This window comes from Vigna unguiculata, chromosome 3 (genome assembly GCF_037176805.1).
Source record: "Vigna unguiculata cultivar grain cowpea cultivar isolate G323 ecotype 2 chromosome 3, ASM3717680v1, whole genome shotgun sequence".
Lineage (NCBI taxonomy): Eukaryota > Viridiplantae > Streptophyta > Magnoliopsida > Fabales > Fabaceae > Vigna > Vigna unguiculata.
In genome coordinates this window covers 65,525,792-65,544,644 of record NC_140794.1, presented here as the reverse complement: position 1 = coordinate 65,544,644, position 18,853 = coordinate 65,525,792, and the positions used below count along the sequence as shown (strand labels likewise).

Genomic DNA, 18,853 nt, shown 5'->3' with positions numbered 1-18,853 from the left:
AACTGATTATTTGTCTAAAAGGAAATCAATTTCTTAGGATAACAATAGCTGGTATCTTCCATTGTTTTTTGTATCTTTCAGAGTAGATTTTCCTTACAAAACATCATCAAAAGTTGTGGGAAAAGATAGAGTGTTATTTATGAGTGAGTAAAGAGGTAAAAGTAATTAAATAGTATAAATAAAAATGAAACAGTTATGATATTTGTCTAGAAAAAAAAAAAAAAAGGAAAAGGAAAGGAAAGTGAAGAAGATGCATTGATTAGATGGGGTTGTTACCAACCAAAGAGAATCTTGTATGTATGCAAGTGTTGCAGAGTCAAGGGTGGCAGTAACACAAGAAGAAGAAGAAGCAGCAACAGCAGAAGCAGCGGCTATGGCTATTGCTGATTGCTAATACGGAACAGAGGCGTGCAAATTAAGAAACTGACCTTCTCCTAATCTCTTCTTCCTCTTTGCCATCACTTTCACAACTTGTTTGTCCCTTCGTTTCACCCTTTTATCATTTCTCAATTTTCCCCTTTTATTTTATTCCCTTTTTCTTCTTCACTATGTTCCACCCATCACCTCCAAATCCCGTATAAATTTTTAAAAATATATACTTTTCTCCCTGCAACCCATCACCACCTCGACAACTACTTCATCAATTCATTACCTTCGATAACGGCCGCCCCAGTTCTTCTACGTTTCATCTTCGTCTTTTCCTCTGCTATTTCGAGGTCAATTTTCCTTTTTTTTTTCTTTGCCAATTTTATTTCTTCGTACTTTTTTTTTCTTGCTTTCTTCTGTTTTGTGGTTGGGGTATTGTGTTACTGAGTTGTACGGCGAGCTTTAATTAGATTGGGTATTTTTTTTTTCTTTAATCTTTTTGGCTGTGTTTTGTTTTGTTCTGTTTTGTTCGATTGGCGAGTCCTGATTTCTCTCTAATTATTTTGTTTCTTGGTTAGTGGGATCGTCTGAACAGAACGTGAAAATTGAAACATAGAGCTATGGGTAATTGAGTGGGTTATTGGGTAGTATTAGTATGTGTTGATCTTCCTTGGGCTTCTCTGTTCTGCGGAAGCTTGCGTTTGTATGGGAGACATGGGAAAAATGGGACTTGACACGATTTGTTGTGGACCCGGTATAGGTTTCTTTGTTGTTTGTTTGCTCTCGTATGTTCAGTTGGTATAGTTACTAGCAATAAAATAGGTTGCTAACATCACTTTTTAATCAGTTAAGTTAGCTTTTTAAGAGTTGTTGGCTTTTATTTGGTGAGTGTCCCCCCCCATTAGTATTTGATTGACTTCACGTCCCAACCTATGACACCTAGTGGCGAAGTCTTCATCGGTTGATCCAACAAGAGTAGCAGTTGATATGAATAGCAAGTATCATTGAAGTTTTACTTTTGTCACCTAATGTCTTGTGAGTTAGCATATTACAGGCGGTGCTCAAGAATTTCAGCTTTTGGTGGCTTGATTGTCAGTATAATTGTTCTTAGTTGTAATCTTGCTCCACTATTTTCATCATTCAGAATGCATTTAGATTTAATGTAGGTCTAGCTTTGAAAGGTACTTTTCGTGTTGCTTGCATGAAATTCTTGTTTATTTGTGTCATTGAATGTCATGTTCATGAAGGCACAGATGACTGGAATGTCCAAGGAAGAAGGGTCAGCTAGTCCTAGTTGGGGTGCTTCATTTTTTATGCAGACAAGAGAGGATGTGGCTAGAGCTGTTGCTGCTGCTGTTAACTCTCCGATGTCATCAAAAGATGATAATAGTGGTAGTCAACTTCAAAGGCTTCAGTATCAAGTTGCTCGAATGTTAAAAGGCTTTTCACACACTCCTGATGTTGAAAACACAAATTATAATCCTGAAATCCTGACTAGTCTGAAGCGTCAGTGGGCTGCAAACTTTCAGTTGCAGTATATGGTAATATACAATGTTTGACTTCAATGTACCATATTTACGTGTTCCTTCAGTCCTCCGTCTATAAACTACGAAGAAAGTTGCTTGTTGTTGTATCATCACGAAACGCTTGGTATAGAATGCTCTTTTTCATTGGAAGTTCAGCCTTTGCATCCATTGCTTATTTGAACTTTCAGCACCTCACTCTGCATGCCATTCACACTTTAGGATCTACATGTTTTCTTCTTGCCTTAGGGCATATCTCATGAACTATACTGTATGCTTATAAAAAAAAATGAGCTATACTGTCCCTTATACACTTCATCTTATGAGATCACAGGACCATAAGACTTGGAAGGAGCCCTCACGACTATTTGAGAGCATGGTGGTTGTTGGACTTCATCCTAATTGTGATGTTCAGGCACTGCAAAGGCAATATCTTGATAGGAAGTTTGAAGGCTCTGCTAAATTAAGAAGTGCTCTTGGTTATCAGAGTGAATCTTGTGTAGAACCCAATATTGAACCTCAGGTTGTGATCAGCAGATACTGATGCATTACCATTTAAGTTTTACTACAGTTCATTGTTTACTGTCTGTAGTATTTATTTTGTTTTCAAATCAGGAACATTATTCAATTTTTTCAGGTCTTATTTGTCTACCCTCCAGAAAAACAGCTGCCTCTTAAATGCAAAGATCTTCTTTCTTTCTGCTTCCCGGGAGGCTTAGAGGTAGGTGTATACTTAATGAACTTCAATCTTTTCTGCCTTCATTTTCTATATCAACATGTTATCTTTGTTATTAATTAGAAAGCTCTATGTAGATGAAAACAGAAATGACCTGAAGTATTGAAGTATTTCCCCTGTAATTGAGAAAAAAAAAGAGATATGTCAGTGAGCTTGTTGTAGCTTCATTGGCACTGGTCCCATCTGTAAGACTGCAGTGTGATAACAATATTGGAGATTCCATCTTTTACTTGCTTGGGAATCTAGCATAACACATAAGTTGCAATGGGTAGGGTGGGGCTAGGGTGAATAAGGGAACATCATTTGGGTTTGTGTAATGTATTGATAAAGCATAGCAACTGAAAAATTGAAGTGATCAATGGTGTCAATATTTCTTGTATTTAAATTCTTTGCATAGTGAATCATCTGCGGTCAGGCATCTATTTGTCTGTGTTTCAATTTATTTATTTTCATGTACGTGAACAAGGTCTGTGGAGCTTTTAGTCAGGTTCTAATTTTGTTGGATGTAATTTCAGGTCCGTGCGGTTGAGAGAACCCCTTCCATGAGTGAGTTGAACGAAATTCTTTTTGGGCAGGTATTTTTTTTTTTTTTTGCAATGTTAAAGGTTTGATTAATATTTATTTATGAAAATTAGTTTCGAAATTTAATATTCGATTAATATGTGATTTTATCTTCCTTCCGTCCTTCAGTAATTAACTAATTATTAACTGAATCCAATGTGTCAGAGTATTTTTAGGGAAACAGGTCATTATTGTTAAACCCACTAATACATTCATTTACTCTTGGACAAGGGATTGCCCGCAAATTCTATTATTGTATGAAACCCATACTCAAGAGAAAATTTAAACCCCAAACACAAAGGTACTGGCCAAGAAAATTACAAGTCCCAGAATACGTATGCGTCAGACCAAAAGAATGTCCCCCCTAAAAAAGAAGGGAAAAAATGAAAATAGACTGAGGCTTCTAAAGTTCAGGAACAGTAGCATAAACTTAGATAATAAATGAGAGCAAGACCTTTTATCGTTTTGAGGCCCAAGCTTGAGTTATAAAGCCAGGGCTGAAAAAGACAAATAAGCATGGGGCCATGTCAATTTTACTTTTAGGGGGAAGTGTTGGAAAACAAGTCCCACATACATTGGTGGGTTAGAATCAACTTAAAAGGGTATAGACTTAAGACGGCCATGAGTTGAAAGTACTGAAGCAGTTCTGGAAATATAGGCTGCGCAAGCTTTAGCCCACTGATACACACACTCCCTCACAACACAACTAGTACACAAATTCGTATAGTAACATTCTACCCAAATTGGCTTACCCATCTTTGTAAATCGGTTGTCTCGTACATGCAACTTCAATTTTCATAGATATGATAAATAAATATACAGTGATGGAATCTTGGACACTATTGGGCATTTGTTGTAGCATAATGTTTCGTTCTGGAAGATGTTTCACGTTTGCATGAAGTTGTCATATTGTTTCCGGATATACTTTTTCTGATTTTTTTTTTTTTTTTTTTGTATTTTCTTTGTTTGCTGATACGTGTTTCAGATTCAGGTTTTTGAGTCATTTATGCTTTCATTCAGTAAAGGCTGTCTTCTGCAGTCCTTTAACTTTCCATGTCAAGCAAATTTTTCTTTACTCCGAAGTGTTGTCAACCTTATTTGACACATATGAGTATATATAGATAGATCATGTATTTATACCAGGATTAAAGAGAAATGTGTACTTGAAAGAGAATTACTGTGATAGAAACAATATGAATAACAAATAGAATAGAAAAAATTTGAAATAACTCGGAGAAGCCAGAATGCTACTCTACCCTTAGACAAAAAGCCTTCAAACATTCCCTACTTATTTGATGCCTTATATTGTCCCATTGCATCCCTCATATCGTTTCATTCAGCTTGCTTCCCACACTCCCTTCACCATTAATCTTCTGCCACCTGTCCATTCTTGTTATTAGGAGGATCCTCTCATGCAGAGTCCTCCACCACCTCAATTCTCGTCCTGCTCTTGTTATTTCTGCCCCATTTATTTGGTGCACCTGAACTGGGGGTCCATCAGGACCAACAATGGGGTGCTAATGAATATGCAAGTTGTTAAATATTGATAACTATGGTCTGTTTTGTGTATTGCAGGAACACCTTAAACAAAGGGATTTGTCATTTGTATTCAGGTTACAGGTACCTAAAGCAATCTTATTGTTACTTTGTTACATATTCTTCTCTTAGACCTTAGGACAGATTTTTCCATTCTTGATGAAAAAGTATTCCAGGGATGGTATATTGGATGCATTCAACTTTTTAAAATTATATTCTAAAACTACTTGAGGGAATGTACTTTTTGCATATATTTTCATTTTTTTTTTGTTCTGGATGGACCTTTCCTTATTACTTTATTATATTGCTGGAGCATGTTCAGCCTGGATACTTCAGAAGTAGTTTTGGACATAATCCCTTTGATCTTCATTCAAGTAATGGTGATGATGTCTACCTCATTATATGATGCAAAAAACAGCTTCACCTTTGCCAGTGCTAACTGTGTTTTCAGTAGGTCATGCAATATAGAAGTTTATATTCCCTTGTGCAAGAATACAATTTTCTTGCTGCTGGTTAACCTATGTATTGATTTTCTTTCATATGAGAACCAATGTGTCTGAATATTTACAACAATGCATGCACTGTTTAGTGGAGTGGATTTGGAAAGAAAGGAAAGGATATGATTGATGTGTTTGGACTAGAGCCTTTTTTCTTGATGCGAATTTGAGGCCTAAGACCTAGTTTAGGAAGGTATGCCAAAGTGCATGCCAGAAAGTAATCCAGGATAATTCCTTAGGAGGCTAGGATGAAGGCACTTGTTGTCAATTAGCTAGGCTGTACTTTATGTGCATCATTTGCTTTGTTTTCTTTCCAAATCTACCATAACAAACATTGCCTTGATTATTTTTTTATGTTGAAATTGCATCAGTTACCTCACAGTGTTACTTTGTTTCTTTGTTTGTTACTTTAACTTCGAAGGGTGCTGACAACTCAACACTTTATGGGTGTTGTGTCTTAGTTGAAGAACTAGTGGAAAAGCCTTCTGGATTGGTTTCTCTGATTTCTGATAAGCAGCCTTCTTCCTCGTCTTTGAGACGACATATACTAACCACTCAGAGATGTTACTGCATTCTTTCAAGGCTTCCAGCTTTTGAATTGCACTTTGGTGTATTGAATAGGTAGGTATCTGTAATCAAGAGTCAGCATAAGGAACCTAGACGTAGAAAATATTTGCAATTTCTTTGTGCTCTTTAATTTAATAAATTTTGGAAGGATGGTCAGTATAACAGTAAGATTTTTTGCACTCCTTGTATGCATCAAAACAGTGAAAAAAGTCAAGTGTTAGTCTGTAATATATTCGTATATGGTAAAATTTGCAAAATTGAATTGTCACTGTGATCAACTAAGTATATTAACGTGAAGATAAAAACATACGGTAAAATGAATATTTGCATTCCATTAAAGTAATGCATTACAAAACTGTGGCAATTTATGCTCTCATAACAGGATATTTAAAAAGTGTCAGCATATTTACTTGCCACCTAGGGCAGAATATGCACAAATACACATGCACGTACTTGTACACATCTTAAAATGGTTTGCTGCCGGAGAAAAAGGAAAAAACCGCTTCTTCATGCCCAAAGATTAGGTGAAACAAATAAATGTAATGGTTGGTTGTAATTAGAAAGTACAATCTTTCCAGGAGCTACGATGTAGTATGTTGTGGCAAAAATCTGGTTGTGTATAATGAGGACTCAACTTATAAATTGAGGATCTTTATTTGTTGTTTTTCTTGCTCCATGCCCTTCATCATCAGATTTCAGATGCTTGTATGAAATATGTTTTCCTTTTTTCATGTGATTGACATGCTGTTTATTAACCGTATTTGGCTGAAATATTTGAATTATGGATAGTATGTGCTCACACATTTTATTCTAATGCATGATACTTAAAATTGTTTACTTTCTAACAAATGAGAAATATGGTTGTATGATTTTTGCTCATTTTATTGTGCTAATATCTTTGTAGCATCTTCACTCAAGAAAGGCTAGAGCGGTTGACAAGAAGTGTTGGAGATTTAAATTTAGAATTTGATGAAGGTAATAGCTTAAAAGAAGAAAATCCAGAGGGCTACTCTGAGAGTGCTTTGGTGAGTGATGGACCAATAGAAGATAGACTTGGTGGAAATCCAATAATTTCTCCATTGAGAGCGGGAAATTCTACACCTGAAAACATCGTGGATGATGGTCAACCAAAGCACCTAGTGGTTGATGGGGAGCTGCAGACATATAAGGAGAGAATCAACTATGATGATGTTTTGGTTGCTGATAATGTAACAGATAGTACAGCAGCCAAAGAAGATTCTGGCCCTACAAATTCTGAAAATAGTGATCAGTATGGAGATGCCTTTGCTACAAACAAACAGTCAGAAGACAAACATTTACCTAATGCTATTCTGCCCCTCCTGCGCTATTGCCAGTATGAAAGCTCTGAATCTTCCTGCAGGTTCATGTCACTGGGTCTTAGTTTTGTTAAGAAATATAATGTCTTCATTGTGGTTTATCTTCTGTTGGAGTGAAATGCCCCTCTTCCCTCCCATTTTTCTTCTTATTTTACTTTGTAGTACCTGCTTGACAGACATGCACAGGGATTAGAGTGCTCTTTTCCTATTTATGTCTTTGCTTTATATGTGTTGCTGTTGTGATTTTTTGTGCAAAGTTATCTTATATTGGACAATTTCTGTCAATGAAATAATTTTCTCTTTGTTCTAGGGGATTCATCTTAATCAGATGTTCTGATTCCTGCCTTTTATGCAGTTTTCAAGGATCACCTTGTGAAGACAGAAATTTTAGGAGTGATGTTGATGATAATGAGACAGAAGAAGCATCTTTCTCCGGCCAAGAAGATTTAAATGACTTAAATGATATTCTTGAATGGGCAAAGGTTTGTAGCTTGATGAGCACCTATATCTGTTTTTGCCTTGTTAGTCACCATTCTTTGTTATATTTTGTAGCTGATGGTAATTTATCAATTTCCCAGGAAAATAACCATGGACCACTACAAATTATAAGCGAGTACTACCGTTTAAGTTACCCTGCCAGGGGCTCATCAGTTATATTTCATCCTCTGGAGCACTTGCATCCCTTGGAATATCAGAGATCAGCTGAGTCAGTTCTTCGTCTTGCTGGCTCAACAGTTGATTTGAAAACGTTCAGTACTGGTCTGGAGCTAGTTGATGTATGTTGTCATGATAATTTTTTAGTGGAAGAGTCTGCTTCCGTTACACTTCAGATTTGATGTTTTCGTATAATGGAAAATACTTTGTTTCATAGTCACATTGATACAGTACTTCATTGTTGTTTGTTAATATCAGGCACATATTGCTCTTGTGGTGGAAGAGGCAAATGCACTATCTGTATGGGCTGTAGCTTGCTTGTGCGGTACATTGAGACTTGAAAATGTATGTTTTATGCTTTTTTCCAAGACATTGAAATCTATTTTGTTTCCATATATATATTGCATGTATCATCATGCTTGATTTCCAAGTGAATGAATTATTAATTCTTTCCACAATAGATTTAGTGGCATAAGTTCAAGCTTGAGCTTATATGCAGGTTGATCCATTATGGTTTTGAGTGGGAGAAGTTACCATTATTTCAGCATCTATCTAATTTGTGGATAAGCCTTTTATAACTAATTTTTAGAGATATGATTTGATTGCATTAAATAGGGAGATTGATATGATATGATTTGATAGAGAAATATCTTAGGTCATCTCCATTGCAATAGTCATTATATGAGGTTTTAATTTACTTTTTATGGGTTTCATCGTGCTAAATTACTTTTAAGACATCTTTGCAACTTTTACTTCAATGGAAGAGTCTCCTAAGATCCACACTTTAATTAATGTTTTATATGGTTGTTAATGTTTCCTAGACAACAAAAATAGTGTTTTATTCCTATGACATTTGTTCTTATTTAGGACTCGGAATCTTAAATTTTTTGTCATATCTACATACCTTAATAAAGAGGTCTTATAAGATGCAAGTCTTAAACTTATGACCTTGGGTATAACTTCTACAATGGAGATATTCTTTCTAAACATTTCCCATTATTAGATATTGATTTTGTTCCTTATTATTGTTTTTTATTCATTATAAATAAGTATATTATTCATTCTATTCCTTCTCGGTTTGTCTCTTTTCAACATGATACTATAGCGGTACAATCCTCCAGCACTTGTTTTGTCTCTATCCTTCCAACATGGTATTTAGAGCCTAACGAGAAGGAAACTCAAATCCATGATGCATGTTCATGACAAATACACTCTTCACCACCTGCATTATTGTTCATCATTGATGACCTTCCAGTGAACTTTTATTTTTCCAGCGGGTACTATTTACTGCTGACTTTTTTAAGCAAATATTACTTATTATTAAGAAATGAACTTTAAGCCTAACTCAACCCCATAAAATCAGTTTGTAAGGTGAGGTTTGCATTCACTTACATACTATAAATTCGCCTTATCTCTAGTCTATGTACACTGAGGTATATACATCTTGAGCATGAGACTAGATATTAAGGGGTGTTCTGATAGTGGGTGGCACAATAGACTCAACAAACAACAAATCTCCCGATAGCGGTTGGTACAATAGGCTTAAGAAACCACAAATCTCGCTCGGATAAACTTTAATCTATGACTATGATATCATGTTAAGAATTAAGAAGTGCACTTTAAACGTAACTCAATCCCACAAAACCTGTTTATGAGGTAAGGTTTGTATCCACTTACATATTATAAATTTGCCTTATTTTTAGCCAATGTGGGATCTCCAACACTTATCGTCAATGTTTTTGCAGTAAGTATTGTTTACTATTAACGTTTCTCTGTAGAGTATAGTTTACAACCAATGTTTTCTGGTGAGTACTTTTTACCACTAATGTTTTTCCCGTGAACACTGTTCACCGCAAATGTTTTTCTGTTAAATATTGTTTATTGCCAAGCTTTCTCAAATAATACTGCTGCTATCGATGTTTTTGTTTTCTGGCAGCCATTGGACTCTCCAAGCAGTTTCTGCTCAATAGAAATTGGCACGCCCTCTAACATGTCTCTAACAAGCTTGACTAATGATATATATGCTTTACCTTGAAGAAAGGGTTAAAGTTATCATTTGTCATTATCTACCTTATTGATTCCAACAACCAACTGGCTCAATAGCAAATGGCATGCCATCTAACATGTCTAACAAGCTTGACTCATGATATATATGCTTTATCTTGAGGAAAGGGTTAAAGATTAATTTGTCATTATCTACCTTATTGATTCCAACAACCAACTGGCTGACATGATTCTCTCAAGACATCTTGTGTTAATGACATTTGTAACAAGATTGTCTCATAAATAATACATATGCTCCTGCTTGAGAGGGAGTGTTAGAAATATGATTTGATTACATTAAATAGGGAATATGATATTATTTGATAGAGAAATATCTTATCAAAATATTTTCCATTATTAGATATTGAGTTTGTTCCTTATTATTGTATCTTTTCTTCATTCCTTATTATTGTATCTTTTCTTCATTATAAATAAAAATATGTGTGTGCTTAACACAGAATTCAGTATATTTCTTCTCAGTTTCTCTCTTCTCAACATGGAATGATATCATCCTCCATTATTTGTGTTCAAAACATTAATCCTTTGAAAATTAGTATGTTATCTGTGGAGTTACTTCTTTGTTATCAAATGTTCCATATTTAATTTTAAAACCTTGTATGCATTGTTAGTTTGATCACCTCTACTATAAGTTAATTAGAGGCACAATAATGCCTTTCCTAAAGTTGTAATGTTGAGCTCAAAGTGTAATAGTTTCATAATGCTTATTTATTGAGTTTTACAATTATGAGTTGGTTTAATTGTTTGTGTCCCTTCTGCACCCTGCAGGTGTTAACGTTCTTTGCAGGAGTTCTGCTAGAGAAGCAGATAGTTGTTGTCTGTTCTAATTTGGTATGTCTTGTACTTAAATCAAGTTTGTATTGATCATGTGCAGTTATTGGTTATGTATGTGGTCCTTTGGTGACATTATTGTTCCCATGTTGACAGGGGTCCCTGGTCTATTGGGAACAGTAGTAATTATATTTTTATTTTGGTTTCTTGTCATTGTTGTCTTTGCGTGCAAGCTCTTATGCATATGTTGTTACTCATTTTGCATTTTATTTTGAATGTTAATGCCTTGCATATGATTTGATTATCTTGCAACAGCATTCTTATCCTCTTGTTTTACTGATTAGTCACTCTAACAATTAAACAAGTATGTCTATAATTCTCTTGATTAATATGCACATCTTTGCTTCACACTCAATCTTTAAGGAGACAATTTGGTAAATATAACTGCAAAGCTCATTTATATTCTTTCTTAGTGCATATTAGAAATAGTTTTACTGGTTTGATTTATAATTCTTATAATTTTCTTTCATGATCAGGGAATCCTATCTGCTTCAGTTTTATCAGTTATTCCCCTAATCCAGCCTTACCGGTGGCAAAGTCTGCTAATGCCAGTTTGATTTCTCTCTTTTCCCTATTAAAGTGAATGAGTTATTACTTTGTATATTTCACCTTACGGTATTTGACGAGAACATGTTCTTCCAGGTTTTACCAAATGACATGCTTGACTTTTTAGATGCACCTGTCCCTTATATAGTGAGTATTTAGTTATTGGCTTTAACTAATAAGAATATTATCTTCTTGAAGCAAGGCCATCAGGTTGCTTTTTGCATTTTGAAATATTTTGTTCTTTGAAAAACAGGCTCCCTTGCACATGTCAATTTATTACTTGGATATTGATATTGGATGTATTGCTTTGAAGCTGGTCAAACTTTAGTATTTCTTTTCATACATTAGAAGAAACCATTAGATTTGCTATTCAAGAGTGCTTTTCAAATTTGGTTTTAAGTTCAACTTTCTTTTTTTTTATTTAATCTTTTCATTGATGCTTCCATTTGTGATGTCTCTGACTGCCAACAAAATTAATTTCTAGGTTGGTATCAGGAACAAGACTAGTGAAGTTCAGTCAAAGTTTACCAATGTCATTCTAGTTGATGCTGATAGAAACCAGGTAAAAATAAATCCTCTTTATCTTAACAATTGTGAAACAAAACACTAGTATGCATCATCTTTTTTTACATTTGTGAAATCATTGCTTGCAATGAAGGAAATCATTAATCTGCATATCGTTTGTTAATTGTGCCACTGTATTGTATTGTTTTTTTCTGTTTTCTTATGAAATACAAGTTCATAAATCTGCTAGCAAATTGACATTTTGTGTAATCATGTAAATAGGAAAGAATAATATTTTAATTAGAGAACAGTATATTCTTGTAATTATCCTTGTATTTATGACACCTAGTATTAATATATGTTTTTTTGAATAATCCAAATAGACGCAATTCATCAAATGTTTCTCTCTTTACAAATAATTAGGGAATAGATAGGGTAGCACTTGGTAGAAAAGATGGGTAAAAGAACTCGACTTTTATGGTTTGGGCATGTGGAGGGAATTTGTCTAAGCTCTAGTAAGGAGAGTAGTTCAAATGGAGGGTAGCTTAATTGCTAGACCAAAAGGGAGACGGCTGAAAACTATATGTAAAACCATTGAGAAGGACTTACCGGCCAATGATGCTTACAAAAATTCTTAGAATGCGGGTCAATGCCTAGCTCAACCCACAAAATTGACTTATAACATCATTTTATTATATATAATCTTTTCGTCACTTATATATATCATCATTTTATTATATTTTTACTTCATATGAAATCTGAAATACATCTCCTTTTTCTAAAAACTAGACATCTTGAGTGTGAGACTAAATATTTTATAAGTGATTCAATAGTAGTCCGATAGCAAGTAACATGATAAACTCAATAATAGTTGCGAAGATAGACTCTTATACTATCTTAAAATGTTAGTTTTGGACTTAATCATATCTTTAGAGTTAAGTTTGTGTTTTATTAGACTAAGTAGTGTGGCGTTTAGGTTGATGAGATTTGGTTGAGGCAATATTCAATTTTAGTAAGTTCATAATTTAATTTGAAAGTTTGATCTAGTCAAACGATACTTCGTATGCTGACCATGTAATGGGAGAAAAAGAATTAAAAACCTGGAGGCTGCAGCTAAAGCTTAGGAATAGGTGAAGTGTTATATATGTTGAACATTTATATCCGAAGCTCCCAGGGATTTGTCATAGGTTTGGAGATCACGGAAAGAGCTTTTCTAATTGCTTTTTTTTTTTTATTTATTTCCATAATTATGAGAATACTAGCCATTTATTTTCATTTACAGCACGATTATTTGTTTTTCATGTGATTGTCTGATAACATCAGCGTAGACACACATGGTTTCTTATCACATTGCTATTCTGTTGAAATAGGTGAAGTCACCAACAATACCACAATTGCCAAGACAGAAAGAGCTAGTCTCTTCTTTACGTCCTTATCATTCAACTCTTGTAGGAGAAAGTTACTTGGGTAGGAGAAGGCCAGTATATGAATGCACGGAAGTGCAGGTGTGTCCATTTTAATGAAATAACCATTATCCATTAGTACTGTTCTTGATTTCCTTTTTATTGCTCTCCATCCTTCTCATTCTCCACTTTTGGTCACCTTTGATATCATGATTAGATTATTGATAATTACACATTAGTCATGCTTACATGTACTTTGTCAAAGCAACTTAATATTTTGCAATAAACAATTTATACAGGCTTTTAGCAGTTCATCATTGGTTATGCATCCTCAGATATATCTAATTTTTCGGTTGTTTCCACATGTCACTCTAGGCAGTGTCAAATTGTGTCAACATTTTAATCTGTACTCGTGTGTTAATTTTCCTACAGATTGAAGCTGCAAAGGGATTCCTTTCGGTGTTAAGATCTTACTTGGATTCTCTTTGCTGTAACATCCGTTCTCACACGATCACCAATGTACAATCCAATGACGATAAGGTTTGTATTTTGGTCTCACCAACAAATCAAGTTACACAAGTTGATATTTATCTTAATTGTTCTAACCTCTGGTAAAATAAGGATTTGATTGAGAATTTTAATTTAAAACTAACCTGTACTTGGTCTTACTTTTATGCATTAAAAGGGTGTCAATTATGTATTACGTGGTAAATCCCTGTTATGAAATGGTTAATTTTTAACTGTAATTTTAAGTTACTTCTTACGTATAACTAAAAACAATAGTCTGTTTTTAGTGAAACTGTTTTCAATGAATACCTTAATTTACTCTTAATAGTCTTTGTTGTTGGTGACAAGTTCTGTGATATGAATGACCCAAAGCCTAGATTATCTGGAGGCTGCTAGATAAACTTGGGTGTACTAAAATACATAGATAGAAAACAGTAATTGAAACAAGATTATATATAATTTATTTATTTTAAACTGAAATTTAAACAATGGTTTGCTTTTAAAATAGCATATTTTTGTAAATATTAGGAAGATCTGTGACTATGGTTTGTACCTTCAGGTATCATTGCTTCTGAAGGAGAGTTTCATTGATTCCTTCCCTTACCGGGATCGGCATTTTATGAAGGTTTGTATCTTCTTGAGCTTACAATCATACCTTATGCTTACTACGTATGCCAATTTTAGTTAAATTTGCTAGTATAAGTTCAAAATGATCAAATGATGAAAATTGACTTGCAAATTCTCTCTCTGAATATATGCATAATCTCTTTTCTCTTGGCTGCGTCATTTAGTAGATAAACATTTCTATATTTGATAATATATTCAAACTACTAATTCAGTTTTTTGTATTTTCTCTCTCCCCTTTTTGTGCTAAACAGCTTTTCGTGGATACACAACTTTTTTCTGTACATACAGACCTTGTTCTCTCTTTGTTACAAAAGGAATAGAGTTGCCATGCAGAATATTTTGGTTATATTATGTTATTGTTTCGTTTCAAGGTTGAACGCAAGTTCATTGTTGTATAATTTTTCTATGTTGAGTTAAATTTTTCTCCCTTGGGCTCTATGCGTCTGCGGTATTTGTAAATATTAATTTGATTGTAGTATTTGGTCATGCACCAATACGAAAAGTTATGATTGATATTACTAAATTTTAATCTATTGCAACCAATGTTTTATGCTCTTAGGTTTAAATGATTTGGTTGCTGTTTGTTTTTGTGAGTTCAAGTACCATATTACCTGGGAATCACTTACGAGGTGAAGTTTGTTTCATTTTAATTGACTAATTATCTTATTTGTGAAAACCAAATGTTTGTCCTACTTTTATATTTCTTTACTCTTCTTCTAATATTGAATTAATGAGTTATTAAATTTAATAATTGAGTGTTTTTCACACATTTAATTATTATTGAATCAGTATTATGTCTTCTGATACACTGATAATCTTATAATAGAGACATTTTTATCTCATTAAATTTTAATAATTTCAAGAACACGTTTGCAACATTAATTTCCTTCAATGGTAAATTTTTAAGCTCTTCTTTTCTTCCTTTTTATTTATTCCACCAAGTTTTCTCAAATTTTCTTCCTTTCTTCCTTTTTTCCTATATAACCTCTTTTTCCTCTTCCTTTCTCGGGAGAGACGAGAAAAGGGTCAATATATTTCTCATAATCCAACTCCAAACGACCATGATGAGAAAGTCAAGGGTAAAGACTTTTTCCGACAATGAAACACACCTCAGCAGAGTGATTTTTTTATATTTATTTTGTAGTTTTCTTATTTAGACTTAGATCTTTACTTGTGTGTAACTTTTTTTTAATTTGATTGTGATATCGTGGTTTTGATGTGTTTATGATTTTTTTTTTCCATTTTGATATGCTTTATTCACCATGTTTTGGTTTATTATTTTATTCTTTATTTCAATTATTCTTCTTCGTAAGACTCGCCAAGAAAGAAAATAAAATAATGTATATTTCATTTATAAAATATAGTAACTGGAAAAAAAATTAAACAATTTGAATGAGCACTTCACCTTCCTCCAACAATAAAGTTAGTTGAAGCAACTCCAAACAATTGTGATGTATCATCTCCACATGCTATGAAGGTGTTGTAATCATATAACCATATAAACCTTTTATTTATTTGCCGTCTCTTTTTACTTTTTTTTTTCACTTTATTCAAACAAATTTACTTTCACTTCTAATTTTCTTCCTTTCTATCATTTTCAATTCTCTTACTTTTCATCACCTCGTCCAAATCTAACATCACTCCCAACCAATACCTTGTTGGTTTCAATGAAATCTTGTAAAACGAACATGAGTAAACTTCTGAAAATACTTCTATAAAATGTTTCTTTGACAATAAAGCTTAATAACAAGTAAGTAACTGTCAGTCACACCTTTAACCAAACATGGTAATCGAAGAGGGGTAACTAACAAGTTTGAAAAGTTGGTGGGTTAAACAAAACCCTTTTTTAACCTTGTTCCTTTTCGTACATTGAACAAAAATTTCAAACCAGAATACTTAGTTAGGAGCATTACCGAAACAAAGGTAAGAAAAACAAACCCTGGAATGTTTTGATCATACGAACTTTAAAGAGATGAGAAGAAGATAAAAGGTCTGCATTAAAATTGAAGGTGTTGTTGAATTTGAAAAATAATATGCAGAATTTAAAGATGGTGAATTCGCAAATGGAAGTGGGGACATGAGCAGTGTTGAGAAAGCGTGGGTTGTGTGGACTGAAGAGGGTGGTCCAAGTCGAAGATGTGGCAGTTCAGTTTGTGTTTGATTCTAAACCAGAATGCTACAGCAAAGATGCCGGGATTTGCCCTTCTGGCTGTTACATTAATGGAAACATTTGATGTGTCTCTGCTTCCGACCTTTTACTTCTTAAATGTGTCACCGTTTCAAGTAACTTGGTAGTTTTGTGGAGCCTTGATTAACCATTTGTACTTACTGATTATGACCATCACACTGCAAAATATCAACAAAAGTACATGCCATGCTTATACACCTCACTCACCCTCTCTGTTTTCATAAAGTGAAACAAACAATACAGTGTGTTGCTACCACTTTCTTTCTCTCGTTTATAAAAAAGATTTCAAGAAATTTGTTGCAAATCCTCTGCTTCCCCTTTTGTTTCACTCAAATGCACAGATTAATACTCATATTTTGTATATTTCTGTGAAAAATGTTATTCTGTTTGAAGAAAACTAAAGGGTGTATAATGCAGTATATGACAGTAAGATTTTGTAACAGTTCACTCTTCCTTCTGAATTAGTTATTTACTTGGCTATTACCATAAAACAACAAAAATGGAAAAACTTCACTTGACATTTGCCAAGTTGGTAGATGGAGTCAAACATCCAACAACCTAATAAATTTTGGCTGGTATTTTTTTCTGATAAATGATTTACACATGTATTTGTTGGTTTGTTGAAGTGGGGTTTGGGTTTACTTTGTTTTTCTTGATTATTTTGACCAAAGAAAAACTGTTTCCAACCAAAAGGGTAGCAACTTACATTAATATTTGCTAATAAATGTTATGATTGAATCCTCTAGCTGACATCATCAATTTCAAATGTTAATATTCATAAAGCTTCTTCAACTGTTGGTGAGGATAATGAATGCTGTTTTGCTAACATGTCATGGAGTTATCAAAGGATATTCTACCCTTTTGACAACACTACAAAATAATACTGTCAGAAGAAAAAAAAATTACATGACATGTATGGTTTAGCAGTGACCTCGCAGCTTTCACTTTGCAAGTGTTAACGTATACAAAAAATACAATATTTTGTTATGTGCAATATCATCTTCTGTTCCAACACAACACGCTTCTTATATCAGCATAAATCTGAGAGGGTGTGTTTATGACAGTTAAGCAGCAAAGTACTTAAATTTGTTAGAATTTGAAGGAAGTGTGAGTACCTAACAAAGGTGAGGTAAAAAGAGTTACATGGTTATATGAAGTTATGGGGTAAAATGGAGTATTAAATTAAGAGGGAAGAGAGAACAGAGAAAAGTACATACGTACGTACACACAATGCGGATATTTTCTTTTCTTTTTCTTTTGGTTGGTTGAAATGAAGTGTTGTACAAAGGTAGAGACAATGTGTTTAGGCAATTGTGTTTACTGGGGGGATAAAAATCGTGCAATTGTACTGCGAAACTTACAACACAAGAATAGCTCCAAAGGTTTTAATGCAACCAAACAACATAAATAGTGATGCCAATCTATGTCTCTAGTTTTACTTGCGTAGTTATGTGTCCCCTTTTCGGTTGAATTGGTTTTGCTCCATCAAAACTTGTGTGACCTGGACCATATGTGTTTGGCTAGCTAGACCAACACTATTCACCTGCTTTTGGTTGCAATCTACATTCACATTGTAGTCTTCTGCAACGCTTAAGAAGCGAGCATCAGGGCACAGTGGTAGTACTTAGCTTAGTTAGCACGTGTTTCCAACAATTTGCTCTCATTGATTAATTTATGCTGCTTATGAAACTCAAACAATGCTCCTTTCTGCCATTTTCTTCTGTCTTGCATAAAACAGAAAAAAGGTGGCATATCGCATATTTAAGCATGTGATGGCCGTTTCGGTTTGAGTACGGGTGGACATATAAAGTTTGGTGTTTTGTTTTCTGTGTAAATTTTCTAAGGGAATGATCTTGAACTTCCAGGGTAAACGGAGGATCAAGTTCTAATACCAAGTCACTGAATAAAGTTCACAGCATCTGAGCACTAACCACTGTAAGTACAAATAAATATTTGGAACTTGGATTCCCTAAGTACCCTTGCTTTAACAGAACCTCCAACTTGTTTCAACGGAACCAGCAAAAGGACAACACAAAATAACCCCAGTTAAACAATATCCACACACCTGTAAACAATGTAAGCAAATTTGTTTTATTTTTATTGAAAAATGGTTCTAGCTTTCTCTGTGCATCTTTCATTTTCTACATTTCTCGAATGGAAAAAGGTCAAATTGTAAGTGGGAGGGTCTGAGTCTGAGGTAAAGGAACAGAAAAAGTAAATGAGTTAGTAGCAGTAAAAGCTCCAACCGTACAATCTTCTCAGACAGGCATTGGCTTCAGACACCAACGCTTAAATAGTTTCATATACAATAATACCAATAATAACTATTTCCTCTTTTGTCTTTAGGACCTTTTCTTTCTCTCTCCTTTAGTTTATGGATTTCCGTAAAGATGTCAGAGACAAGGGCTG

General features: G+C 34.0%; 1 protein-coding gene across 3 annotated transcripts; it reads left to right on the top strand.

Moving 5' to 3' along the window:
- Positions 1 to 245: 245 nt before the first annotated feature.
- LOC114177775 (uncharacterized) lies at positions 246 to 14,814 on the top strand. Of its 3 annotated transcripts, none has more exons than XM_028063292.2 (19): positions 246 to 716; positions 1,620 to 1,907; positions 2,224 to 2,412; positions 2,527 to 2,610; positions 3,141 to 3,200; positions 4,762 to 4,806; positions 5,641 to 5,840; positions 6,691 to 7,167; positions 7,479 to 7,605; positions 7,702 to 7,899; positions 8,036 to 8,122; positions 10,607 to 10,669; positions 11,146 to 11,220; positions 11,312 to 11,362; positions 11,700 to 11,777; positions 13,090 to 13,224; positions 13,555 to 13,662; positions 14,189 to 14,254; positions 14,508 to 14,814. In XM_028063292.2, exons 2-19 carry the CDS (start codon positions 1,620 to 1,622, stop codon positions 14,574 to 14,576), a joined length of 2,400 nt encoding a protein of 799 aa, XP_027919093.1. In that variant the 5' UTR covers positions 246 to 716; the 3' UTR covers positions 14,577 to 14,814. The 3 variants fall into 3 exon arrangements, with proteins under 3 accessions (XP_027919093.1, XP_027919094.1, XP_027919092.1); XM_028063293.2 differs by having other exon boundaries at positions 1,614 to 1,907; XM_028063291.2 differs by lacking the exon at positions 246 to 716 and having other exon boundaries at positions 1,614 to 1,907; positions 6,691 to 7,140.
- The last annotated feature ends 4,039 nt before the right edge of the window (positions 14,815 to 18,853 follow it).